The sequence below is a fragment of the Myotis lucifugus genome, unplaced genomic scaffold, assembly GCF_000147115.1.
Source record: "Myotis lucifugus unplaced genomic scaffold, Myoluc2.0 scaffold_26, whole genome shotgun sequence".
Lineage (NCBI taxonomy): Eukaryota > Metazoa > Chordata > Mammalia > Chiroptera > Vespertilionidae > Myotis > Myotis lucifugus.
The window spans coordinates 466,808-494,147 of record NW_005871074.1 but is presented as its reverse complement, the minus strand read 5'-3'; the positions used below and the strand labels follow the sequence as shown (position 1 = coordinate 494,147).

Below are 27,340 nucleotides of genomic sequence, written 5' to 3'. Positions count from 1 at the left end.
AATCACAAAAACAATATGTAATTATATATGTGTTTTCCGATGGTCTTAGGCGACCCCTGTGAAAGGGTCGTTCGACCCCCAAAGGGGTCGAGACCCACAGGTTGAGAACCGTTGGTTTAGGGAAAGCTGCGGCATGTTAACAAAAACAGAGCACACGGGTGCCTGCAGAAGTGCTGAGATGTAAAGATTTCCAATGAGACTTTATGTAACCTGAGAGCCACTGTGGACAGAGTTTGCATAAGGCTGCATGGCACTACTTTTCTGATACTAATACACATTGATCTATAGCAAAGAATATGTAGGCCCAATGAATTACTAAAAGGGCATGTCACATGATTCAGACACCCTTGACTATAAAATGAGAAAACCCTGCTTGCTCGTTCAAACTCGCATTTCCTGTGGCTTTACATTCATGGCAGAACCTCCGTATCCACATTACGTTAGCACCACATTTTCTAAAGGATCAAAAGTAGGCCGTGGTACCCAAAGGCCAAGAAACACGAACGTGTTACTTCAGCACCACTCTTCCTGGAGTAACCAAGATGCAACACGTACTCATTTAAGCCATTCTCTGCACCAGGCAAAAAGTCTGTCTTCCCCGTGACCCTCACCATGTCGAAAAAATCAGAGGCAGAACATACCTTAAGTCAGCTCTGCACATGTAGGTGAGTTTGGATTTCCCTGACCCGCAGGGTTCGATCAGATACCGGGACAGGAGCACATTGACCCTCACCCCCACCACGGGGGCCCGGTCGTGATCCACGGATGTGAGTAAAAGGGCACATGCCCCCTTGGGTAAGTTCGTCCTCCATGTCCTGTCGAGACAAAACCAGAGGGAAAAAATAAAACTTCCTGGAAGCCAAATGGGACTACACTCTCAGAGACACTGAAGGACAGCTCGGTGGCCGTGCTGTGTGACCCCGCCCTGCGTGAACGGCATCCTGAACTCGTGTGCAAGGACTCCTGAACGAGCTCTGTCCAGAGCCACATCTCCAGGAGGTGTACCTGCTCACACAGCCAGCTCTTTCAAAGAGAACCAATCTGAAGTGCGACCGAAAACCATTGTTACGTTCCACAGCTGTCTGAGAGCGTAAGCATCCGAATGAACGCTGCTCTGTCAGAAAAGTTCTGGACTAATGATGTGACAGTTCCTCAAAGATTCTTGGAATTCCTCTTTCCATCATGTCTCCAGAGAATGATGAATTCGATATAAACCAGCCTCAACCGTAACCCCCTGGGAACCTGAATGTTGTTTCCTGGCTTATGCATCCGTCAGCTACTTCTAACGAGAACATCTATCCTAAAAGGGGGAAGAATCTGCCACCAGGACGTTTTGAGCTCAATTCCCAAAGAGTCTGAGCCATTTCAGGGATGAACACACTACTGGAATAAAATTAGATATATTTTTCATATTTGCATTTTATGGAGGCATATGTTCTAATGGAAGCAATTTTACCATATTAGACTATTCAGTGACCTGCAGGCTCATCCTGGCCACAGTCATCAATTTGGGCCCTGCCGGTGTGGCTCAGTGGTTGAGCATCGACCCATGAACTAGGAGGTCACGGTTCAATTCCCGGTCAGGGCACAACGCCCAGGTTGCGGGCTCTATCCTCAGCAGGAGGCAGCCGATCGATGATTCTCCCTCATCATTGATGTTTCTATCTCTCTCTTCCTCTCCATTCCTCTCTCTGAAATCAATTAAAAACATTAAAACTAAATGATCAATTCAGAAGCTCTCACCTCAAAACGACGTAGTCCCGAGCAGGATGGGGTGCCATACTGTTCTGAACGTACTGGTAAATTTCAGTCTGACTGTCCAGGATTTCGATCACTTTTGAATCCAACAGGTCTACATCCCAGAGATGCTGCTCTTTAAGGAGGCGCTTCAAGACTTCCTCGGGCATCGCAGGGACTTCGATGGTCGACCGCCAAAGCCTCAGAGGGGGTCCTTCACTCACCTGCAGAGAGGATGCACCTTTCAGGGCTAAGACAATTCGCACACACCCAGACTTGGAAGGCAACTTGCTAGCCCAATACACGGTCATCTGTTTGGAGGCTAATGATCACCTATGGCTTTAACAGGCTGCCACCCCCGAGGGTTAGGCCAGAAGTGAACAAAACGGCTGGTGTCACTTCAGGTTCAAACTGTCCCATGTTCCCCTGGGACCCATGTCAGGGTCAATGGAATCAAGTCGGATCCTTTATTTGCACCCCAAGCCTGCATGGCTATCCGGACTGCCCTCCTGGTTATTTCTTTTCAAGGTGATGGAGGACAGTGTCAACAAATACCTGTGGTGGGCCTACCCTGCTAAGCCACCCACCATGTGCCCGCCCTCACAGGCGTGCAGTCCCAACAAGTCAATGTCTCCCCTGAGAGCTCTCTGCTCTTTAAAGGGCCAAGAGTGGAGTGGCGTGTGCAAGGGGGTTCTGATCAAATTATGGAAAAACCCAAGCCGGTTCTACAAGGCCTAAGCCCAACACCACTAGTTAAACACTCCAGGGCACTCTGGTGTGATTCCGTGGAAGCAGGATTGCATTGGCTGTTTGATTCCTCTGACAAGTATTCCTCACCCGGCTGGTTTCTGCTCTTACCTGGGGATCTGAATCCCTTGGCCGCCCAGCTCTGCAGGAGAGGGAATGGGTGCCAGATCCCCACGCAGAGATGTGTGGGTAACAGGGTCTCGTCTCTAAGGAACCCAAGCCCTGACCCCTGGAACTCAACTGGTGGACGACAGAGGGATGACCTACCTTCTTATAGGACAGCTCGGCCTGCTCAGACGTGGAGCAGCTGACCCAGCCTTTGAACTTCTCTTTGACCTCTTTAAACAGGCTGTCCACGCAGTCCTGCAGGAAGTGCTGGTAGTCAGCGGACTCATCGGCACAGAGGCGTCCCAAAGCTTCGAGAGTGAGAGGCTTCAGCTCTTGCTCGGTGTAGGAATTGCGACATCGGCTCATTTCCTCAGGAACCTGTGAGGAACACGAGACCAAAAGGAGGTTGGGAGATGCCCTGGCCGGTTTGGCTCAGTGGATAGAGCCTCGGCCTGTGGACTGAGGGGTCCTGGGTTCGATTCCGGTCAAGGGCACATGCCCAGGTTGTGGGCCTGATCCCCAGTAGGGGGTGTGTAGAAGGCAGCCAATAGTTGATTCTCTCTCATTATTGATGTTTCTATAGGGTGTCCCAAAATTCACGCAAGAAGTAATTTTGATAGAAAACACAGGTTTATAATTAAAAATTGTAAATTTTTTATTGATTCATAAAGTATACAGTATAGGGTTATGTATGGAATAGCACATCGGGTAAATGGCCTCCACGGCTTTGCTGGCACAAACACAAAGCCGTGGTCTTCATTGGTCTTCATTGTCTCTGCTCCTGGGCCATAATTGGTACTTGGTAATGCTTATCAAATTGAAGGGATTGAAATCAAAGGGCAACAGATATTAGAATCTGATTCAATAAACCAAGTGAAATTAGGCTTTTATTTTTTGTTGTTGTTGTTAATGCTCACGCAAAATTCAAATCTTGCACGAATTTTGGGACACCCTATATCTCTCTCCCCCTCTTCCTTCCTCTCTGAAATTAATAAAAATATATTTTTTTTAAAAAAGGAGGTTGATCCGCCTGTGCACACTCTCGTTGCCCAGCAGTGAAGGGACAGGGCAGAAATAAGGCTGGGTCCTCAAGGTGGTGCAGGCAGTCCAATCCCTGTTCCCAACAGCTGGAGGATGTCCCTGCCCACCTCACGCGGTATCACGAGGCTACGGATACCTTATTCTAGTGTAAGGTACCTGAGAAGTCACGTAGCAGGTAAGTGACTGAATCAGGGCTTACGTGGATGAAGGCACGTGTCTCAGATACAGTACTTACTGCACGTAGTTTGTTGCTTTTATAGGGGGTATGGAGGTGGGCATTTCATTAAGCCTACTAACTCTACTTAGCTTACGTTATAATATAGATAGTAAGGCACTGTTGGGTTCTGTATATACTCTCCAACTGGGGAAGGGATCTTTTGGTGAGATGTGACCAAGTATTGCACCTACAATTTCGTCCCTACCCAGGTTATCCTTAACCAACAAGATCCCCCAAATCCTTACCTGGAAAAGCTTCTTGCACTCCGCAATCATATGGGCCAGCCCTTGCGTGGCAGCGAGGTTTTCATTCAAATCTTTCTGATCTGGTTTGCCCAAACTCTGTTTTCTTTGCATCACCCTAGGCAGAAGAAATAGGAGGGGAAAGAGTCAAATATTTACATATTTTTAAATCAATGTGTACGTTGAGGAAACCCAAAGGAGAGAAACAGCTCACTGGAGCCTACCTGTCACTAAAGGGTTCAAGAGAACTTTATTATTTTTAAAAATTTATCTTTATTGTTCAAAGTATTATAGATGTTCTCTTTTTTCCCTACTGACCCCTTCTGGCTGGCACCTGCCTCCTTTCTCTTCACCCCCCACCCCCTACCCCAGGCCTTCACCACACTATTATCTGTGTCCATGGGTTATGCATATATGCATAGAAGTTCTTTGGTTAATCTCTCTTCCCACCCACCCCGCCCAAGGGAGCTTTACTTTGGTCACTAGAATTTTTCAGTTTTATCAACAACACACACACACACACCCCATCAAAGAGACTGTTTTCAATGATATCTAGGCTCTTTAAAGCCAGCACATTAAGTAGGTTCCTATTTACATAGGGGAGCTTGCCGGTCTCTGGATGTGTGCTGGGGAGGGAGAGAGGCAGCTAAGAAGGGTGTGGGTGGGAGGTGCCGGACACTGGGGTAAAGTCCCTATTCTTCTCAGTCGAGATAAACAGGACCCCTCCCGAAGGTGAGGGGAAATCCATTGTTTCCTAAAGGGTTTGCTTTAATCTTATCTGATCTCTCTCTGCTGCCCATCTCTGTTCTCTATCCCATTAAAGCTGGAACGCTGGAGGGGCGGGGTGTGGGCTGGAGGGTGTCAATGGTGGGAAAAAGGGGGACATATGTAATACTTTCAACAATAAAGATTTAAAAAAAAAAAAAGCTGGAACGCTAGTCAACAGCCAGAAGTAATTCAAGGATCTTTAAGCACTGCCTGGCTTGCAGAAGCAAAGCTACTTCAGTGAGCACAAGGCCCTCGCTTCTAGCTCAGAAATGTCTGTGGCCGTCCCCCAGAGCTGAAGGAATGGGATCAGCGGGATGGATCTGGCCCGGGGAAGGCCAGTTAGTGACTGTCCTCCCTCCCTCCCCCCCATGAGGCCTTTATGAGAAATATTCTCAGAAGTCAGATGCTCCAACTGGCTCTGCACTTCTTCATTTCAGGCACGGGCCAGCTACTCCCTCAGCTGGCCCTCCCTGCAGCCTCACTTTCCTCTGATGTGAAATGGATACCAACGTTATCATCCTCACCTCCTGCGATTGTTCTGCGGGTCAAGTGAGAATTTTATGAATGTCAAGGGTGCAGTCTCGTGACTGGGACGGAGTAAGTGCTGAGCAAACATCAGCCTTTGTTACTTTCTAGATTCTCCGGCTTCTTCTATAGCCACTCCACTCCCACCTTGCAGACATCGAAGGAGAAACTCCGCAAGTCATGGGCTTGACCTTAACTTGCAGGCTCCACCTTACGCTCAGTTCTCTTAGATCTGCCTACTTCCTTTCAATTGCCGGCCCAGGCCAGGAGCTGGGCTCCCCTGGCCCACACAGATGTTTAGGTCAGTAAATCTGTGACTCTCTGCTGGCAGAACGTGATGACAATGTCACAGAGGGCTCGGGGGGACACTGGGTGAACACCCCCATGCTGAAGCATGAATCCTACTCCCTCTCCCCTATAACTAGAGTGCCCAGGCCCAACATAACTAGAGTGTCACAAGCCCAGGGCTAAGAAGACAGGAGGGTCACGTGGGCTGTGAATGGGGAAGATCCAACTCCTATTTGCTTGACTTAGGTATGAATCCCAGGAGAACAGGGGAACAACCCTCGAAGGAAAGCATGACGCATGCGGCCCCTACCTTGGGGAAGAATTCTCTCTCTTCAGGGTATTGAGGTGGAAGAGCGAAGGCGCCAGGCACACGGCCAGGTTGGTGGGCGTCATCTGGTTCTCCTTCACAGCTGCCGTGACGTCACTCAGGAAGTAGAGGAGCGTCTGCAGCACCTCCCGGTTCTCGTCCGGCAGCAGCATAATGGCGGCCTTGATGGCCTGGAGGCGCTGGTCCTTGGGCACATCTGCACAACACCAGCATTTTCCCCATCAGCTCAGTGATTTTCCACGTACATCGCAAGGAAATGTCCCAAAGCAAACACATCGGCATCAAAGGCCCCAGCCAGCCCTGAACAAGCACTTGCCGAGAGTGTACTCGAGGTTAATATGGAAGAAATTAGGGCTGCTCCAGCGTCACTACCCTCAGGTATTTCCTGCCCGTGGAGGAGGTGAGATATTTTAAACACCCACAATGCCAACAGACTCCTAAGCCCACCTCCGAGTTCAGCTCCCGACGAGGCCTGTTTGTTCAGTTTACAGAACACTTTTTCTTTCTAAGTACTTCTTAGAAATCCCTAATTTACCATTCTCAATTTCTGAAAATAAGATGCGCTGATACTTTCGTTCAGCGTCCATGAAACATCATATCTAAGGTATGTGTCCCAGGGTAAGAACTGAGGTTTCTTCGTCTTTCCTATAAAATGTTCGGTATCTCCGGGGACTCGCACACTTTTGACTGAGCTGCTCATTCCTGAAGTGGGAAAAGGAAGCTGCTCAAATATTCAGTCAATTTAAACGACAGACATATCCGACCAGCGATTTCTTTCAGCTTTAGAAAGCCTACTGAGAGGCTGTTATAAAAACACACGCTTGAGAACGAGGCCCATAAACTAATACACATGTAGAAAATGCTGGACCCAACCTTCAGGTCTCCTTTTCCAGGCAAACCTTCCTTTTAAAAAGGCATGTGGTGGAAAAACCAAGTCACTCAAACGCAGCGCCATAGGACACACTGATTAAACAGCTCCATGGTTACAATACATAACAAATACCTTGGTGGGGAAAATGTGACCTGTGTTTTCATAAAATCTGAAAGGATGAAACAAATAATGAAATAATCCAGACCAGCTCCATTTCTCATAAAATAGAGTCCAATGCGCCAGCTGAAGACGATGGGAACACGAAGAGGAGCTGCTTTCAAATTACATCGCTGTGCTACGACACTGAGCCAAGAAAAACACAAAGCTGCAAAAGCTATAATCCCGATTCTTCATCATTAATTTAGGTAACTGTTTGCTTTAAGCTTTACTTAAAAGTGAGAGGGGCATGGGTATTGTTTTCCCAAGTATTGCTGGCAGAAGCCGAGAAGAAGAACAGCAAAAGATTATTTATGCATTGAACATCAAGATAAAACACACAGACACCTGTGAAATTTTAAACACAACAGGTCCTGCTGGAGGGATGGGAAGCAACTGAAATTTCCATACGGAAGGTGGAGAGAGAGATCTTGGTACCTGTCTTTTTAAGCTTCTTAGATAACCTTGTTCTAGAAACTAATGAAAGACTGAGCTCCAGGATCAGAAGGTAAAAATGGACAATTGCGTCAGCAATGAGAGAATGATGACAAGGGAAACTTATTTTTTGCATTCCGTAGGTCTACAGAAACCCTCTCCACAAACGAGGAGGCAAGGAAGAAATTGATGACGTGTATTTCCAAGAGGCCATCCGGTGGGTCCAAAAGAACGACATCAAAGGAAGCCAGGGGTGCCCGGCTGGTGTAGCTCAGCCGCTGAGCATCAAACCAGGAACCAAGAGCCCACCAGTTCGATTCTGGGTCAGGGCACATGCCCAAGTTGCAGGCTCGATCCCCTATGAGGGTGTGTGCAGGAGGCAGCTGATCAATGATTCTCTCTCATCATTGATGTTTCTATCTCCCTCTCCTCTCCCTCTAAAAAAATCAATAAAATATTTTTTAAAAACTCAGAGAATGCATAAAAAATCTGGACTTATGGTTTCTCTTTTTTAAAAAACAGGAAGCTAGAGGTTTCAGTTGCTTCCATTTCTTCGCACCTCCAACAGGGTTAAGATCCAAGAACAACTTACATTGGTAGATCTGCAGGAAGGTTTCCGAGAGTTTGTTCGTCATTAGTGGCTCCGGAAGATCTCGAAAATACTGCTTCAACATGTCAGCCACGTCATAAGCAGACTGCCCCTCGTAGTTGACACAATCGATGGCACTTTCATTCATCTGGCGCAGGGCCTGGATCCGGGATTTAACACCCGATTTTCTGAAGAGCCCAACCTGTTGGAAGAAAACCATTACGTGTCGAGATGAAAGCAACATCTTCACTACAGAACTCGAAAGAGGAGCATGCACCTGAGCTCCCATGGTCATGGGAGACCTGCAGCCGCGGCTCTCACCTGATCCAAACAATGGTTGCGAAGGTAGCGCATGGCCTGCTGAATGCTCTGGGGCAGGGGCTGACCCGAGCGCTGCACGTTGACGGTCAGAGGGACGCCAAACACATTCCGGTCCTTGTAGTCTGGAACCTTGATCCTTTTCATGAACTTGGGCACAGCCCTATTTAAAGAACATTGGTGGGGAGGTGAGATGTTTACTTGTCTGCCTACTCTTGTCCATCTCCGCAGGTAAACCCTGTGGGCCCTAGAGCGGTGCCATGAAGGTGGCTATTTAAACGTAAATGAAATAAAATTAGAAAATCAGGTCCTCAGTTGTACTAGCCACATTTCAAGCACTCACTAGCCCTTTGTGGCCAGCAGCGACCCTACTGGACTGTGCAAATTTAGAACATTTCCGCCATCCCAGACACTTCCACTGGAGGTGCTGTTGGAGGTCTCCCAGGAGTGGGGGCTGTGAGGCCAGTCACCCTCCTCAGCTGGGGAGTCTCCTTCCACTGGGAACCCTGAGAATCGGGTCTATATTATTGTTTTTAATTGATTTTTTTTTTAGAGAGAGGGAGGAAGAGAGAGATTTATGGTTCTACTTATTTATGCATTCATTGGCTGATTCTTGTATGTGCCCTGACTGGGGATCGAACCCGTAATCTTGGTATATTGGGATGATGCTCTAACCAACGGAGCTACCTGGCCAGGGGCGCACTGACATCCTTAAGGGAACTGACGGGCTCCCTTAGAAAATGGTGGCACAGGAAGAAACAGAAGCAGAAGACACCGTGCAAGACCCTACTTAGGTGCCTCCTGACAGAGTTTGAAAAACAAGTTCCCCTTTGTTGTGACAATGGACAAGAATAATTTCTAAGTGCCTGATGAGAACCAAAGTGTTTAGGGTAAAAAGGGTCGGCCCAGCTGGTGTGGCTCAGTGGTTGAGCGTCGACCCATGAACCAGGAGGTCTCGGTTCGATTCCGTCAGGGCACATGCCCAGGTGGCTCGATCCTGTGTGTGGGGCGTGCGGGAGGCAGCCGATCAATGATTCTCTCTCATCATCGATGTTTCTATCTCTCTCTCCCTCTTTCTTCATCTCTGAAATCAATAAAATAAAATAAAAAGAAAGAAAAAAGAAGGATCAGGTAAGGCTGGATGACAGAAACAGCAAATACACGATGCTGGTCAAACACAAGGGCACCAACTCCAGAGCTCAACAATGGGGCCACGCTAATGACCTGACGTCAAAACCACTGTCCAGCTGCTGAGCTGGAGGACATCACATCTTCAGGTGCCTAAGGAAGATGGAAAAGAACAAGGAGGGTTTTGTGGCCTAGTCCCCGCTCCCTGGAATCCTGAAAGCAGGTCCGCCCCGCAGTATCTGCAACAGCAGGAAACCAGTGTCACGCCTTTAACGCTGTTGAGCTCTACAAACGACCTCTGTGAATGAGACAAGAAAGGGCCAGGACTAACAGGAAAAGAATTTTGTGTCGAATTTCTCCCTGCTCCGTGGATCCCACAATGCGAGGCTTTTACATTTGGTCTTGACTCACTGGAAAAACTGACCAGAACTCCAAGAAGTGTTATGGACTTTCAGATTCTTGAGGGTTTGGTGGGAAGGGGGTGGACAACTCAGAAGCGAGAATGTGAAATATGCAGTTTTAAATAGCCAGCGGGGAAACATGACTCTCCGCCCAGAGGAACAGGGCAGGAGACGCGCGGCCTCGACTTCTGGGTGCTTACCAACAGCCACAACACGGCCCTGTTTATAGCCGCAGGGGAGGTGAAGCCGAGACGCAGGGCCAAATTTGTATTTCCATACAGTTAAGTATACGGTATCACGGCTAGGAGCGTGCATAATACTGGCTTTGTCGGGGGCCCGAAGCCGGGCAGCGGAATGTGCAGGGAACACATTACGCTCTCCGCCGAGAATCTGAAGCATGTGGGGATAAACCGGTCAATACTTATTTCTGTCATTCAGAACAAACAACTCCTGTATTTAGCAAGGCTCCCATAATAACAGCCTTTGAACAGGAGGAGCTTTGATGCCGAAGTTAAACTCACTACGAGTCCTGGGAGGGGGAGCCGGTTACGCTGCTCCGCTGACTCGCGGGCAACTCCGCCTCGCAACAGCCCTCCCAATGAGACGGGCTGCTGCTGGCTTTCAGCAAAAACAGTAGTTGTGCAATTGGATAGCAAACACGCAGATTAGGGAGAACACTTACGAATACCCAGCTGACACTGTGGAATGCGCTGGGATGTCAATCTAGGGACATGTCTCTGTTTTGCACGGAGAGTAAAAAAATTAAGATGTAGGTATTAGGTCATATCCATGTCCCATCCGGCCCAACTGTTATATACATGAGGGGCAATATTTTCACACGTAATTATGGATCGTTCAGGTGATAAATTTTATCTTCACATATATTTTACTCTGTAATATTTTAGATTTATGAATCACCATGTGAGAGTATTTGTTGGAAAAGACAGAAAATCTTTAGCACAGGCAGATTTTTGAGTGATGCTGTGAACAGTCACATCAAAAATGCTTTCTAGAAGCATACAATAGAGTTATAAAGCCAAGCAGTATACAGCAAGCATTTTAAAGTCAGTCTCACAGCAACATCTAAACTGCATTTTTCCGCTGGGCCTGTGTGGGTCAGTGGTTAAGCGTCGACCCATGAACAGGAGGTCACGGTTCGATTCCCAGACAGGGCACACGCCCAGGTTGCAGGCTCGATTCCCACTTGGGGGTGGGCAAGAGGCAGCTGATCAATGATTCTCTCTCATCATTGATGTTTCTATCTTTCTCCTTTCCCCTTCCTCTCTGAAATCAATGAAAATATTTTTAAACTACATTTTCCCTTCCTTCTTTCCAAAATGTGATCAGATACTGTACATATATTTACCTACGATGGGTTACTCCCACCTCTGGGAAGGAGGGGGCCTGCACAATTCGATGGAGGAGAGATGTATTCTCACCCCATCAACTGGCAATCTGTCACCAGGAGAGCTGAACACTCAACCAACCAACCCTGCTGGCAAGTCCCTAAAGCTTACGTAGCATCAAGTGTGGCCGCAACAAGGCAGAGAGTGACTGCATTAGGACGGTTGGCTGAAGATATTAAAGGGATAGGACTGTCATATACTGTGTCCGGACAGTCTCAGGAGCTGAGTGAAACATCTTCAGTCGAGGTTCCCGGAGCAGTTTAAACTCTTACCAGCTGAAACCATGCTTGTTGGAAGGCGTGTACTTCTCCAGCAGGGCCGTCAGCTTCAGGAGCGAGTACTTCTGCAGCAGGTTCATCTGGGCCACAGACTGGCAGTTAATCTGCAGTGACACCGAGTTTAAGCTGGGCCGGTGAGAGCTCTGGAAACTGTGCCACCTCAGCCGGTGCCTGCGAGAGAAGAGCAGGGAGTCAGGGAGTCCCAGCGCTTTCAGAGGCAGACACCGATCAGCAGCGGGCTGCTCACCGGCTTCGAGTCCGGGCAACTGAGAGGACTCAACTTTGAAAACAGCACAGAACCTACCATCTTAACCCTTTTGAAGTGTACGGCTCAGGAAGGTTCAATACCTTCACATTGTTGCACCACCATCACCATCCTCCATCCGCAGAACCTACACTTCGACTTCCCCAACTGCAAGTCCACAGCCGTTAGACAATATCCATTCTTTCGGGGATGTTGGCATTTCCTGGTCTGCCTCTTTCTTAGGCTACGAATGCCAGGCTTACATTACCCTATTTCCCCTACACCGCAAGCAGAAGCAGACCCTCTCTGCCTCCCCGTCCCCAGCCGGGAGAGGGAACCAAAGCTCTTACCTGTTGGACCTTGTCAGGGAGGCTCCAACCCCAGAATCCCTCCGCTCTGGGATGTCAGAGGGCTCCTCGGGCTCATTCAGCGAGTTGCCCGTGCTGTCCAGGTCGCTGGGCGTGGCCCGGTCGTGGTCCACATCCAGGTGTATCTGTTTGGGAGAGGACGGGCACGGAGAGACGGAGTCCAGGGCCGAGTCCGAGTCTCCCTCGTCCGAGAACTTCTCCGACCACTGGTTGACGATCCTCTGCATCCCATTCACGTGGTAGAGGATGTCGTCCAGCTCGGGGAAGATGTCCTCGTTCTCCAGGTCGGCCAGGTCCCCCGAGCTGGAGTAGAGGATGGAGCCCGGCACGTTGTCGTAGATGCTCAGGCGGCTGCTCATGGAACTGGAGGAGTTGCGTCTCTTCAGCTCCTTGGGGCTGTCGCTGCTGTTCTCCCTCCTCAGGCTGATGTGGCCGGGGCCGTGGAAGCTGCCCGTCCTCCAGTTCACGGAGCTGCTGTTCCCCGAGGGAGAGAAGTTGCCGTTGGAGAGGGCCTTGGGGAAAGTGCCGGGCTTGTGGTCCTCGGGGATGTAGAACACCGTGTCCTCGGGGTACCTCTCGCGGTTCCTGAAGTTCTGTTCCACCACGTTGTTGAACGTGGACTGGCTGAAGGGGTCGAAGCCCTCCAGGTACATGCCCACGCGCTTGTTGCAGGCGCTGAGGCTCCGGGTCCGGGTGACGGGGCTGGGCGTGCTGACGGCGCTGCTGGTCTCGGACTGGCTGCTGCTGCTGCTGGTCTGCGTGGAGTTGGAGACGCTCCTCTTTCGTACCAGGGGGACGTTGATGTGGTTGCCGTTGAGCGCGGAGATCTCCACGCAGTTGAGCTGCTTGAGCTTGGCCTCGTCCATGCCCTCCTGCAGGACGGGCCCGCTGATGATCAGCCCCAGCTTGGAGGGCGCCTTGTGCTTGCCGTGCTGGGAGCCCTTGAGCTTCAGGCTCTCCATGCGCTTCAGCAGGCTGCGCGTCTTGGACTTGGCGGTCTTCTCGTGGCCCTTCATGCTGAAGCTGAAGCTGGACAGCTCCTTGGGGGAGGGCAGGCTGCAGAAAGAGTCGTCGTTATTGCCGGCCAAGTGGCCGGCGGAGGAGCAGACGCTGAGGGCCGAGTTAGTCCGGGGTGTGGCCGCGTCCCCGCCGTGGGGCACATGGGCCGGGAGGCTGCTGGTGCTGCTGAGGCTGCGGACGGAAGCCACCTCCTGGCGCTCGCTCAAGTCCGTCAGCATGCTCTCGTGGCTCGGGGCGCTCTTCAGGTGGGGATCCTCTGGGGACCCCGGGACCGTGTCCTGCTTTGGGGAAAAGACATCAAACTCTTCCAGCCGGGACCACCTCTTGCTGTCTCTCTGGAAAGTCCACTTGCCACTGATGGCACAAGGCTCATCCTCGTCCGAATCCTCACTCTGAAAAGATAGAATGAAGAAGCCATTGGTCCCTGGACTGGCAAACCACAGGGAGCTGGACATGTGCTGAGGTCCAGGAGTCCGGGAGGCTGCTTATAACAGACCATCAGGGTTGACACCCCCCCGCCCCCGATATCTTTATATTATTTTTTTTTTAAGTAACAACTATGAAAGTAAAGAATGTCACAGAAAAAAGCCGGACCAAGTGTTTGAAACAAAATAAAGTCATTTGCCCAGCTGGCGTGGCTCAGTGGTTGAGCGGCGACCTATGAACCAGGGGATCATGGTTCGATTCCTGGACAGGGCACGTGCGGGGATTGTGGGCTCAATCCCCAGTGTGGGGCGTGCAGGAGGCAGCCGATCAATGATTCTCTCTCATCACTGATGTTTCTATTTCTCTCCCTTTCCCTTCCTCTCTGAAATCAGTAAAAACATATTTTTAAAAAGAGAGAAATAAGTCATTTTATGGAAACTGGGGGCTATCGGCTGTTCTTTCACTGCTCACAGGAACCTTCTAAGGTCTGTGGAAATCCCAGGCATGCGAAATATTTCGAGCTGGAGTCAGCAGCCGGTGGGACTCCCTCTGCTCCGCCTTCAGTGTTGCCGTCTGTTGATAGTGTGTGTTTATACTCCCTTTTGCAAGCAAAAAGGTGGTTTTCAACACTAAGAGTGGTGATTGAAGTCTCCAGCCACCCTACAAGGTCACAGCTCTCCCAACAGACTAACAGAGACACCAGGCAAGGGAAGCCATTGCATTTCCGCTTCAGTCCGATCCGGTTCACTCTTAACCTGGTCTTTTCCATTCCCTCCCCCGCCAGACAGCGGGGCTGGAGCTAATGCCAAAAGTGTCCTGTGAAGTTTCAACCTCAGACCCGCTCCGGGCCATTTAACAGGCTTCCCAAATACCCAGGCCTGGCCATTGCAACCTTCACAAACGCTAAGCAGCATCTTTGCTGATTACGCTGGACTTACGGGGACTCGGGGTTGTGCTGTAACCCCAGCTGCTGCATCGGAGCCTTTCAGGAGAAATGTCAAAGGCACGTATGATTCATTCCGATGCCTATCTTATGCCACGTGACTCACGTTTCACAGACAATGAGTCAAGAGCATTAAATGCGGACTTGTTGGCTCTTCTCCATGGCTCAGTGGATACCGAAGTTCCAGTCCATTTGTTGAGAAGGTTTAGCTCCCGCAGGAAGGCAACTTGTTGCAGGTCAGGGCCTCCAGGGTAATTAAAATGCGCGCTCTGAACAGTCAGAAGTATGTTCTTTGACCAAACTTATTCCTGTTTACTCTAATTTGTGACACTCACTCCCAGTACTACGCCCACTTCTTCTCCTAAGATCTCATAAAAGGGCCTCACATTTCAGACCCAGAAGAAAATACCATGGGACTCAGTTATGCGCCACCATTTGACCAGAATGTGTGGGATTTCCTGCCCTCCCTTCTCCCCCGATTCCTTTCCTCCCTCCAACACTCTTAACATTCTTCACTAGCCCACAACCCAGCCTTCACGCAAACCTCCGCAGCTTCGAAACATACTGTTATATATGGGAGCTAGCTGTAATTTCTATAGGGAGCAATGCGATCTTCCAGATGCCTACAGCCCCATCCCTTTAATATGGAGTAGGAACTGAGTTAATGAGGCAAAATAGGTGATTTTTTCAGATCAAAAACAATAGGAAAACTCATAGAGATACAAAGAAGAGTCTTGGCTGCCAGAGGTGGGGGGGTTGGGTGAAATGGGTTAAGAAGTACAAATTTCCAGTTAGAAATAAATAAGTCCGGAGGATGGAATGTACAGCACGGTGACTCTAGGGAACAATATCGTACTGCAGATTTGAAAGTTGCTAAGAGAGTAGATCTTAAAGTTCTCATCACAAGAAAAAAAAAAAAGGCAACTGTGTGTGGTGATCGATGTTTAACTAGACTTATTGGGGGGAATCACTTTGTAATACATACAAATGCCCAATTATTATACTGTGCGCCTGAAATTAATATAGTGTTATACGTAAATTACATCTCAATTTAAAAATACAGCAGGAAAAAACACAATGTACTGGCTGCCTACAGCTAGTGGTCTAAATCACATAATGCTACAGGCTTCAGTACACTCGACTGGTTTATAGTATTAAAAATGTCCATGTTTTGGAGAACGAGGAAGTAAGAATTTATACACAAAAACCAATTACTAAACACATAATCGAGTTTCCAGTCCGCCCCACCCCCCACTTCCTCCTGTCCTATTATACAATTTAGATACTCACTCTCTTCCGATGAGGACTGATTTCCAGTTTCATCACCGCACATTTGTTTAAAGTATTCAGACGCCTACAGAGCAAAGAAATAATGTTAGCAAAGACAGGACACCACTGGTGGGTGGATAAATTCTTTTTTCTCCCAGTTGACATGTTTAATGAGATTCTTTGAATCGTAACTCTCAATGACTCCTCCCCTGAGTCACGGGGCAGCTCCACCCAGTAAATGCCTGTGATGTCACCTTTCATAGGAACAGTCACAGAAACAAGAAACCAAATAGAGTTGTTGGTAAACGCTATGTAGTATCTCAAGTAAAAATTCACGTACAAAAATAAAACCATCTCTAACCAATCATCATCTTAGGCATCCTGTTTAAAATCCAGCGAGTTCTTATACCAAAAGGAAATCCAAGCCCTCTTTAATGCCCTATTCTTTTTACAACTTCCTGTTTTAGTATCTATACTAATAAAAGGGTAATATGCTAATTAGACCAGACATCTTCCAGACATCCATCTGGACATCCTTCCAGACAAAGCAATGGTGGTGGGGGCTGAGGCAGAGGAGGTTAGGGGCGATCAGGCAGGCAGGGGAGCAGTTAGGGGTATCAGGCAGGCAGGCAGGTGAGAGGTTTGGAGCCAGATGTCCCAGATTGCAAGAGGGATGTCTGACTGCCGGATTGGGCCTAAACCGGCATTTGGACATCCCCCAAGGGGTCCCGGATTGGAGAGGGTGCAGGCCAGGCTGAGGGACAACCCCCCACCCCCATGCATGAATTTCGTCCACCGGGCCTCTAGTAGTATAATGTTTGGTATAGTTACAGCAGTGGTGCAAATGATTATTTAAAAATTCCTATACTAAAGCTTCAAGGATCAGAATCTTACAGAGTCCATTGCTTGTAGACTTAAAATGTTCTTGAGAGTGATGATGATTCTCTCTCAATTATAAAGTTTGGTAACGACTAAAAGTGATAATCATGGAACTACTCATTTTTTTAAGCACTTGGATCAGATCCTGCTTCCAAACAGGAGTCATATTGTAGCTGAATAGTTTTTTTACCCCTGCCAAACAGTAATGTTAAACTTAGGGATATAACTTAGCTTCATTGGGAATGAAATAGTTAAAGAAAAAACCCCTCACTGGCAAATAATGAAATAGCTGCAGAAAGAAACCCTTTGCACACACAGGAATAAATGATATGCAAAACCCATCAGGCCCCAATTCTTTCTAGAATCTTCCAGGCGGTCATCACTTAGTCTTCCTCGAATGAACCTTCTGCAGTGTTGCACCATCGGTCTTCCCGTTTTGCTCCAACTGCAATTCTTCCGTTTTCATAGGATACCAGCATTTAACTCACACAAATTCCAACTGACCATGAGGCCTCTTCCAGGCTTTACGTTTCTAGTCCTGCTCTTGCAACTTGTCTAACAGTTTTGACACACAGGAGAAGAGATAGTGTTTTTGCCTGCTGATAAGACTGCCTTTGATTTCACAGGTTATGTGGTAGCCTGTTTAGAGAATAAACAAAGATAACCCATCGCACCTATGTTCAGGGAAATTCTCTTGGTTGACGGGAAGCGAATGAAAATAAGCAGCTAAGGAGAAGTCCTAGGATTTTTCAAACGAGTGCATGTAAGGTCCCCCTCTGGGGGGCATCAGTACTCAGAGGACTTGTACCCAAAGTGTTTTAGTTCTCAAATGTTTTCAAGACTTAAAAAGAGTCCGGACTGGTTACAGTCAGTCGTATGCCTGGTTTTCATTAATCACACCTGTAACCAAATATCCACTTGACTTCATTTGGGCTTTACTGGTTGAGTGGTGTTTATAACCAGGTTTACTGGGCATGGAGGCCTATGGGGGTGTCAGAGAGGCTGACTTCACAGACTCTAGATCGCAGTCAAACAAAAAAGACCCAGGAGGCCAGTTTTATAAAGGTCAATATTATCTTTTTCTGTTGGTAGTGCCGAACTAACGGCCTCTCGATTTGGAAGCCCAGAAGTTATTCCCTGGGTTTTGGGGGGATTCACTGTCCCCTAGGACCTTCAAAGAATGCCCACTGGCGGGACCTTACCCACTTAGAGACAACAGTTCCAGCTAGACCAGCTGTGGGCTCAGTCTGAGTCGGGCACTATGCCTGCACCTCATATGTACTGTCCTCACTTTGGTCCTCACCACAACCCTAAGGTATAGATATGATTATTGAGCTTCACTTTATAGATGAGGAAATGGGGGCTTCGGTCACGAATCTTGTCCAAGGCCACAGGACTAGAACATGGTGGCCCTGGCACTTCAAAACGGTATCTCCTTCTTCTTTTTAAAATATATTTTTATTGATTTTAGAGAAAGAGGAAGGGAGAGAGAGATAGAGCCCACAACCCGGGCATATGCCCTGACCGAGAACAGAACTGTGACCTCTTGATTCATAGGCCGACGCTCAACCGCTGAGCCACACCTGCCGGGCAAAACCAGTATCTTCTTCATCCCTTTTTTGTTGTAGTTAGTCCTTACCCGAGGATATTTTTCCATTGATTTTTTATTTATTTTTTTTAGAGAGAGAGAGAGAGTGGAAGAGAGGGAGACAGACAGGGACAAAGAGGAACATCAATGTGAGAGAGACACATCAATTGGTTACCTTCCACATGTGCCCTGATTAGAGCCCAGGATTGAGCCTGTGACTGAGATACATGCCCTTGACCAGAACTGAATCAGGACCCTTCAGTCCGTGGGCTGTGGTTCTATCCACTGAGCAAACTGGCTAGGGCTTCATTCCTTTCCAAAATAAATGCTGATTGTGATAATATATGGGAGCAGCTACTATCTTAAGTATGATTCCTCAAATGAGTGGGCGAACAATGGTATTGCACCATCTGTCCAGAAACTGGTCGTTCCCACCCCGGGGCCCTCACAGGGCTCAGCTCCACAGGAATGTGTCAGTCTTATCTGCTGGGCAGCTTGCCCCCTGCTCTGAGGGGGAGGGAGCACGGGTGGGCCAGCACAGGTTCCAGAGCTTTGCTCAGGGAGCTTCAAGCACCTGATAAAAGCAGAGCAGGCGGGCTTCTGGGCCTCTTACTCAGAAAGAAAACAGGGACAAGTACAAGAGAAGAGTGAGGAAAGAAGAAGAAACAACTTTCCAAGACCGGACAAATAAAGATCGTTTTCCAATTCTTAAAGATAAGTGCAATTACTAAAAGGAATTAGTGCAATTACTTGAAAAAATCACTCGCTACCCTCTTAATAAACCAGAAAAGTAGCAAAGTGCAAACCTACTATACGGCAAGCTGCTTTATGTAGCTTAGGCATGTCAAGGGCTGTTTCCCAACTAAGTGCAGACTGAAGATGATGGTATGAATATCTATTTTTTTAAAATTTAATTTTATTATTACTAGAGGTCCGGTGCACGAAATTCATGCACGGATAGAGTCCCTAGGCCTGGCTGGCAATTAGGGCCAATCTGTGAGGTGATCGCCCCCCTTCCCCCCCCACCCCCCACCCCCTTCTTGGCCAGCCTGGGGCCTGGAGGCAGCTCTTGTGTTGAGCATCTGCCCCCCTGGCGGGCAGTGTGTGCCATAGCGACCAGTCGTTCCGCTGTTTGGTCGATTTGCATATTAGGCTTTTATTAGATATGATTATATATGATTTTTAATCCTCACCCAAGGGTATTTTTCCACTGATTTTTAGAGAGTGGGAGAGGGAAAGACCGAGAGAAATATCTGTGTGAGAGAAACACATGGGTTGGTTGCCTCCTGCGCACACCCTGACCAGGGCCCAGGCCAGGGAGAAGCCTGCAACTATAGTACATGCCCTTGACCAGAATCAAACCCAGGACCCTTCGGTCCACAGGCCGATGCTCTTATCCACTGAGCCAAACTGGCCAGGGCTGAATATCTATTTTTTTTTAAATATATCTTTATTGATTTCAGAGAGGAAGGGAAAGGGAGAGAAATAGAAACATCAGTGATGAGAGAGAATCATTGGTTGGCTGTCTCCTGCATGCCCCCTTCTGGGGATGGAGCCCACAATCCGGGCATGTACCCTTGACTGGAATCGAATCCGAGACCCTTCAGTCTGCAGGCTGAGGCTCTATCCACTGAGCCAAACCTGCTAGGGCTTAATATTTTATTAAAGCAAAACTTTAACTGAGTTTCTGCAAGATATTAACATCTGCATTTAAAATCAACTACTCAAAGCCCTGGCCAGTGTGGCTCAGTTGGTGGGAGCATTGTCCCATGTACCAAAAGGTTGTGGGTTTGATTCCTGGTAGGGCATATACCTAGGTTGAGGGTTCAATCCTGAGCCTGGTCAGGGTGTGTGTGGGAGGTAACTGATCAATGTTTCTCTCTACTGCTTTCCCCCATCTCTCTAAAAACAAAAAAAACAAAAAAAAAAAACAATCAATGAACATGTTGTCCTCGGGTGAGAATTATAAAATAAAATAAACTACTCAAACGATTTCAACAAGGTAAAATTTCACACCGCACTACAGATTCGTGTTTGCTGGCCCTGCGTTCCAAGGACTGAGAAGTATATGGAAGAGGCTACTAGCAGATGAGATGAAAATAACACAATCAGTAAATCAAGTGTCTCCAGCTCCTCTGCTGACAGCTCTGAACCTGCGGCGCATTTCACAGGAAGATGCTCAAACTCCCCTGCGTGGCTCCCACCTTTTCTTCTGAAATGTTTGTCTAGGCTTCTTGAAGGAGAGTCATTTTCCGTGAAAGTCTACTTATGTGAACATGTGAGCAACAGCCCTTGTGTTTTCCATTACAAACAAGTTGATGGCTGTTACTGTGAATTCTGAAGATTTTTTTTTTTGGAAAGAAAACCCAAGCTCCAGCCTTTCCCCACGTGCTCCCACCTGGCATCAGATTTAAAGCACTCTGACAGCCAGTGCGGCCGGCATTCCCTTCCCGCGTGTAACCTGGGAGATGTTATTCTGTCCAAAGCCAGGCAGGACACGCTGCAGAGTCCAAACACAGATCAAGGCCCAGTTGTTTAGGCTTTTCACAAAATATCTAGGAGCACACATCTTTCCCTTGAAGGGGGGAAGCTTCTCAAACGGTGAGGAGGCCAGTGGAAATGATAAAGTATAGCGGATGCCCTTCCCCGCAGAGCAGGGAAACAAAATTTCACGTTGCTATTAAAAAAAAAAAAGTATTCAAGAACCTAATCATGACCCTTGGGCTGTAAGGCTGCAGGGATATATTGTGCTGTTGTTGATCCTCACCCAAGGATATTTTTCCCATTGACTTTTGGAGTCAGTGGAAGGGAGTGGGGAGAGACACAGAGAGAGAAGCATCAATGTGAGAGAGACACATTGATTGGTTGTCTCCCACACCCCAACCGGGACGGAGGGGATCAAGCCTGAAACCGAGGTATGTGCCCTTGACTAGAATAGAAACTGGGATCTTTCAGTCCGTAGGTCGCTCTAACCACTGGATGAAACTGGCTAGGGCTGCAGTGATATACATAAAATATATTTTTATTGATTTCAGAGAGGAAGAAGAAGAGAGAAATTGAAACATCAATGATGAGTTTCACTGATCGGCTGCCTCCTGCATGCCCCACCCTGGTGATGGAGCCCACAACCTGGGCATGTGCCCTGACCAGGAATCGAACCGTGACCTCCTGGTTCATAGGTCAATGCTCAACCACTGAGCTATGCCGGCCAGGCAGCAGTGATATTTTTATGGCCCAGGAATTCTTGAACTGCTGCTGCTGCTGCTGTTCAGGGGCCCACTCACTAAGTGGCTTAAAACATATGAAATGGATGATGTGATGCAATGCGTAAATATTTCCTAGGACACATCATATGAGTGGCCTCATTTCTGTGTTATCGCCAATGATGAATTGAAAATAAATTAATCCTGCCGCACGCTAAGCATGAAAACATCTGAAGAATGTCTGCAGTAGTTTCTATTCCAGATGCTACCTCCCTCCCTCCCTCCTCACCTGCCCGGGTTCTTCATTCCAGAGCACACAGCTCTAACGTTGCACATTCAGTGCGGGGCTTGGACCTCGGGTTCTTTCAGAGCAGTCATTTGATTGGGTTTGAAAAGTGACAGTGTCTCTGTGGTTAACAGGGCTTTTATTTTTTTTCTTTCTTTCTTAAACCATGAGAACTAGTCTATTCCATCTACCATTCTAAACATCTTCCCTATCTTTCTCTTAAAACCACTGCTTAAGTTAGCTGCTTTGGAAAACATTCTATCACCTAAGAAAGGAAAAAATAATACTTTCTCAGAAATACCACTGCTTTCTTTGCCAACAAAGTGGAAATAAATATTGGATGCCATTCTATCTTAATGTTTTTCCAAGTTAAAACAAGTACTGACATTGAAAGAACATTTATTTTAATTTTACAGTCAAGTCAGCATGTGAATTTTGTTTAGGTATCATTTTCCCCCCAGAATCCAGCCTTTATGGCTGATAGGTTTTGAGGAAAATGACAAAGCAGGAATTACTTAAATTGAATGAAATGTCACCAAGTGTGGAAGGCTCATCGGTGTCCGTCATTGTCTGCTGTATGTTTTATTACTTGCGCTTCGATACCACCCAGCCCGAAGACCCACCAGCACAACACAACGAACAAGGATGCCTGACTCTTAGTCACATTTCACATCAGTGCTCATCTGCTGCCTGTCCACGTGGGTTCAAGGCTGGGTTATTTTCCAGCCGTATTTAATCCTATTGTTACTAGTTTGTACCTGGAAAAGTGGAACTGGTTAGGGGAGGCTTTTCTGGAATTCAAGCAGTGGTCCTCCTGCCTCTAGTATGGAGACTCCCCCCTCCCCATTTACTCCTCTGAATGTGTTTTTTCCATCTAGTACAACAGCAGCTCTGACCTGGTTGGGGTACCCGGTTGGGCGGTGCAGTCAATCACATTGCCTTTTTAAAAATCCTCAACTTTCTGAACCATCTGAAGTTACTGTTTGAGCAATCATATGGTGTCGAATATGGAACAGGACTATGTGAGTACCTCCTAGGGCAGTGCTATTTAAATGGCAATACTAAATAATAGAATTTGACTTATTTTAATTAAAAGGCCTATGATTTATAATGAAGCAAATCACTATACCCATTTGCTAATCAAAGACCTGACCTAATCAGTTAGAACAAAAGCAAACAAAACCATCTTGTATTGATAAGCACACTATTCTTAAAAAAAAAAAAATGCTCAAAGCATTTCCATTTACCTGCATAGAGCCTCAATGGCATCTCTGTCCAAAAAGTCATGCTCTCTCTTGACCAAGGAAATATCAATAGGGAACAGGAGATCTGAAAAGACAAATACAGAGAAAAATACAAACAAATTCGTTTATTGAGCACCCTAGGTTCGTACCAAACTAGCCCAGTTTAGCAAGGTGTGGGGGAGGGAACCCGCGAAAGTACTTTTGAGTACCTACTGTCTGCAGAGCAAACACCTCCTTCCCTGTCAAGTGCTGTGGGAGAAGAAAGCAACTTCAGACAATTCTGTATCGGTGGCCTCAGGGAGGCTTAGGACCTAAAGTGGTTTGGAGACTCAGGTATCAAAGATAAGTGAGTGAGTGGCTCACAAACACTCTTCCCACCTTTAAACACATCAGCAGGCTAGAGGGCCACGCCAGAAATTATAACTTAAGCTGGAATGAATGCCCTGAGAAGGATGCTCCCTTTTAATGTGGCCGGGCTTTTTTGGTGGTGGTGTTGTTTTTCCATGTGTCTCTCTGTTCACGTTGGACCAGGGAAGAGGTCATGGAAAATTGGGCCAAAGAAAGATGTAGCCAGAACCGGTTTGGCTCAGTGGATAGAGCGTCGGCCTGTGGACTCAAGGGTCCCGGGTTCGATTCCGGTCAAGGGCATGTACCTTAGTTGCGGGTACATCCCCAGTGGGGGGCGTGCAGGAGGCAGCTGATCAATGTTTCTCTCTCATTGATGTTTCTGTCTCTCTATGTCTCTCCCTTCCTCTCTGTAAAAAATCAATAAAAAATATTAAAAAAAAAAAGAAAGATGTAGAGAACAATGAATGGCAAGTGTGGTCAACCAAATCTAACCATTTGCAGGACATCCAAAGCTCAAGAGAATTCAGGATATGCTATTTTTAAACACATACTAGCACTTCCATATGGCTTTTGAGGACTTTGTAGACCTCTTCCTATAACAGAAGGCCAGCTATAGAGTCACTGTAGACCAACAGAACCCCGAGTCCCTTCCTCTGTGGAACAGTTCAGTACTCGGAGGACATGGAGTCTAGCAGAACTGAGAAGCAGAAAGGGAGAAACAGTCCACCCAATGAAAAAGTCACTCTTCTATTCCTTGCTGAGAAATCCACCCCCCGCCCCCCAAAAACTCCCCGAGTAGGGAGAAGACCAGCAGCACCACTAGAAATGTACATCCGCGCTGGAACTGCCATGAGATAAAAACACGTTATCCTCCCTCAGAGCCCTCGCTAACCGGGGGAATAATGGGCTTGCCCATGTATTACAGAACGCTTCATGAGTAAATTACTTTCTAGAGATAACACTTAAGATACCTTTTTCTTTACAATGTTGAAAACTAACATAATGAGTATTACAGTCGATTCTTTTTTTCTAAAGGCTGGAGTTAGGTAACTCATACTATTCCCTGAATGGTAACATAGGAAAACCAATGAAGTAGCTATAGCCCAAAGATTTATGAAGAAATATATGGAAGTTAGTATTGCAGGATTATATCTCATCATTAAATTGTAGATTGAGTCTCTTTGGCAAATGTTAGTGGCACCAATATACGTGGAAATAAGAGAGGGGCTTACAGTGAATGCAACTTAGTAAACACGAGCAAGGCAGACTGCAAAGTGGTTTAAGGGTTATGCCACTGCGTTTCACTTTTAACAGCCACCAGAAACTCTAAGTATTAAGTAACAGAGCTGCCATTAAAGAATATATTTTGAATACTTCCCAAGTATAACATCAGATCTATAAATGTAAGTGGAAAAGCTCACATGCTGTTAAATGTATATGAGACAGCAACTATGCTATTTTAGCAATTCCTAACTTAGTTTACCCAGGCAGGGCTGTATTTTAGATTACTTTCATGATTCAAATTAACTTCAAAATTTTGTTTTTAAAAAAAATTCTAGGGTAGTAGGGGCTAAAAGCAAGAGAGGAGTGAAATAATTAAATCAATAATTTCTATTACTTGCCTCAACTCTTTCCTGGAAAAAAAAAAAGCTTTCAATAGATGAGGGTGTATGATGCGTAGAAGTTCCCAGAGTTCTTCAGGTTAGGATTTAAACTTCTAGCTTGGGTTTAAAGGCAGGAAGTAAAAATTGCCAAGGACCAAAATAGAGCTGAACAGGAAGACCAGGAATGTGTGGGTTGGTGTGTGGAGTGTGTGTGCTACGCACCCCGCACACAGCGACAGGAAGAAGGGGCGAAATGATAGCCCAGAACAATACACCTCAAACGCAGGCTTACGCTTCAAAAAGAACTGCCAACAGGAAGGGACCCCCGGGATGTAACCTGAGAAACTGCAGTGTGCCTTTTAGGATTTGGGAAGGCCTGAGGACAGAGACTGGAACTGGGTCTTAGCAAACGTACACATCACAAGAAAGTGCTGCTGCTTGGCAGCAAATCAACACCGAAAATGGACATAATTGGAGGAAATTTAATTTCTAAATAGGAGAACAAAAGGGACAAAGGACAGTCCCGGGACCGCCACTGCAAATGCAATTATCTCCCTCGTCTCCAGAAGAGCCGTGAATGGAAAATCCAATAGAGTGCTGTCCCCACCCCCAAAGCCCTCCTGAAGGACAGAGATACTCTCCAGGGTGAGAGGTCAAACATTCTCTCCAAAGGGAAGATAAGCAACTCCACCATAACACACATACGGGTTAACCAAATATATATATATAAAAAAAAAAAGGCATTGGAGATGCCCACTGACATGGGGGAGCAGTAAACGGTTGTATACAGTCTAACAATAACATAATTCTGAATCCAACATCATGGGAAAAGCACACATTCGATCTGGGCTACAATGAGGAAGACCAGGTATTGTAACTTAGGTCATGAATGAATTTAGCTGAGTGAGCGAGGGAAAGGAAATCATCTCTAGGGTCTCTGCCCAATTTGCTCCCGGGAAGCAGCCCCGTCTCCACCCAACTCCATGCCCCTCTTCAAGGCAGCCTGCTGATCATGTCTAGCACTGTAGCCATTCTTGGCCTGGACCCATGAGGTTTTGCTCAAGTATTGAAGAAGGTTGGCAGTGACCTCTAGCTCCAACTGAGAGAACACTGCCATTGCTACAGGAAGCAGTCTGCTATTTTATTATTCTGGAAGGAGAGAAGAACTAAAGACCTGTTTTAAAATAACTATTCATTGTGAGAAGAGTTCAACGTGAAAACAAATTTAAGTGACGTCATTTCATCTGGATCTTTTAGAGATTTTGTCACATGGTGGCTAACTGTCTCATAGCATCTCCTTCCTTCTTCATTAATGAAAAAGGTGTATTTTTAAATGTGAATCAACCAAAATTATGTTTGTTCTATGAGAGTCTGACAATCCCTTAAAGCTCTTCTCTGAGGCTTGAACTGTCTTGTTTTTGTAGGTCAGGCAGCACTCACCAGTGCCAGGCATCCTTGTCGGTGCTGAATTAACACTAGCTGCTCAGTCAGTTGACTGGGTGGCTGGATGAATGAATGGTAAATGAATAAAGGAGACTCCTAGTGTGGTCATCTGAGTAGTATTACGGAGGCAAAGAATGCTCGGTTGGAAGAAGTCCTGGAAGTCATTTCATTTACTCTCAATTTAGGAACCTCTTCATTATTCACCCAACCTTTGCTTGAAAATTACTCGTAAAATGGAGTTCACTCGTTCACAAGTGTAATTCTCTTTAAATGATTTAATACAGAGAATAATAAAACTCTCATCTAAACGAACAGCCTATTCTCATCTCGCTGTGCAGAGCACACTCCACCCACACGGGCAGCCAGAGGCTGAGAATGATGGAGACTCGAGGTGCTCCCCATCCTAGCCCTCAGCACCCCAGGGCACTGATGAGAAAACGAAGTAGTAGAACTTCAGCCCAGATCCTAATTACTTTTAAAAAGGTCCATTTTCCTTCATTAAAAAATTGAATGCCATGGGAGAAATAATATTCATCGAATGACAATCTCAAAAACGTGAAAAGCCTAATCACAAACTGCAACACAAGACCAAGAGGTTTAGAATAAAGAGCTCTTCCAAACCATCAAGAAAAGCACAATCACTCAGGAAAAAAATGGGCCACAGACTTTACAGAAGAGCACACATCTGGCCAGGATGATATGAAAAAATGTGCACTGTATCATCAATGATTAGGGAAATGGAAGTCAAACTCTGTAAGATATTTTTATACCCATTTGATTGGCAAAAATTAAAGTCTAACAATATCAAGTGTTGAGAATACATGGTAGGAATGAAATTCGGCACATTTTTGAAAAACCTGCCTTATCAATCAAATACACATATTCTCTATTA

General features: G+C 46.8%; 1 protein-coding gene across 1 annotated transcript in view; it reads right to left on the bottom strand.

Moving 5' to 3' along the window:
- Positions 1-27,340, bottom strand: part of DLC1 (DLC1 Rho GTPase activating protein) — a 362,233-nt gene that overhangs the window by 2,578 nt on the left and 332,315 nt on the right. Inside the window, 12 exon segments of the mRNA XM_014453591.2 lie at positions 642-815; positions 1,744-1,961; positions 2,752-2,970; positions 4,096-4,210; positions 5,984-6,197; positions 8,056-8,254; positions 8,374-8,533; positions 11,578-11,754; positions 12,178-13,607; positions 15,875-15,938; positions 23,057-23,138; positions 23,267-23,302. Of these exon segments, the coding sequence (XP_014309077.1) occupies positions 642-815; positions 1,744-1,961; positions 2,752-2,970; positions 4,096-4,210; positions 5,984-6,197; positions 8,056-8,254; positions 8,374-8,533; positions 11,578-11,754; positions 12,178-13,607; positions 15,875-15,938; positions 23,057-23,138; positions 23,267-23,302 (3,088 nt within the window).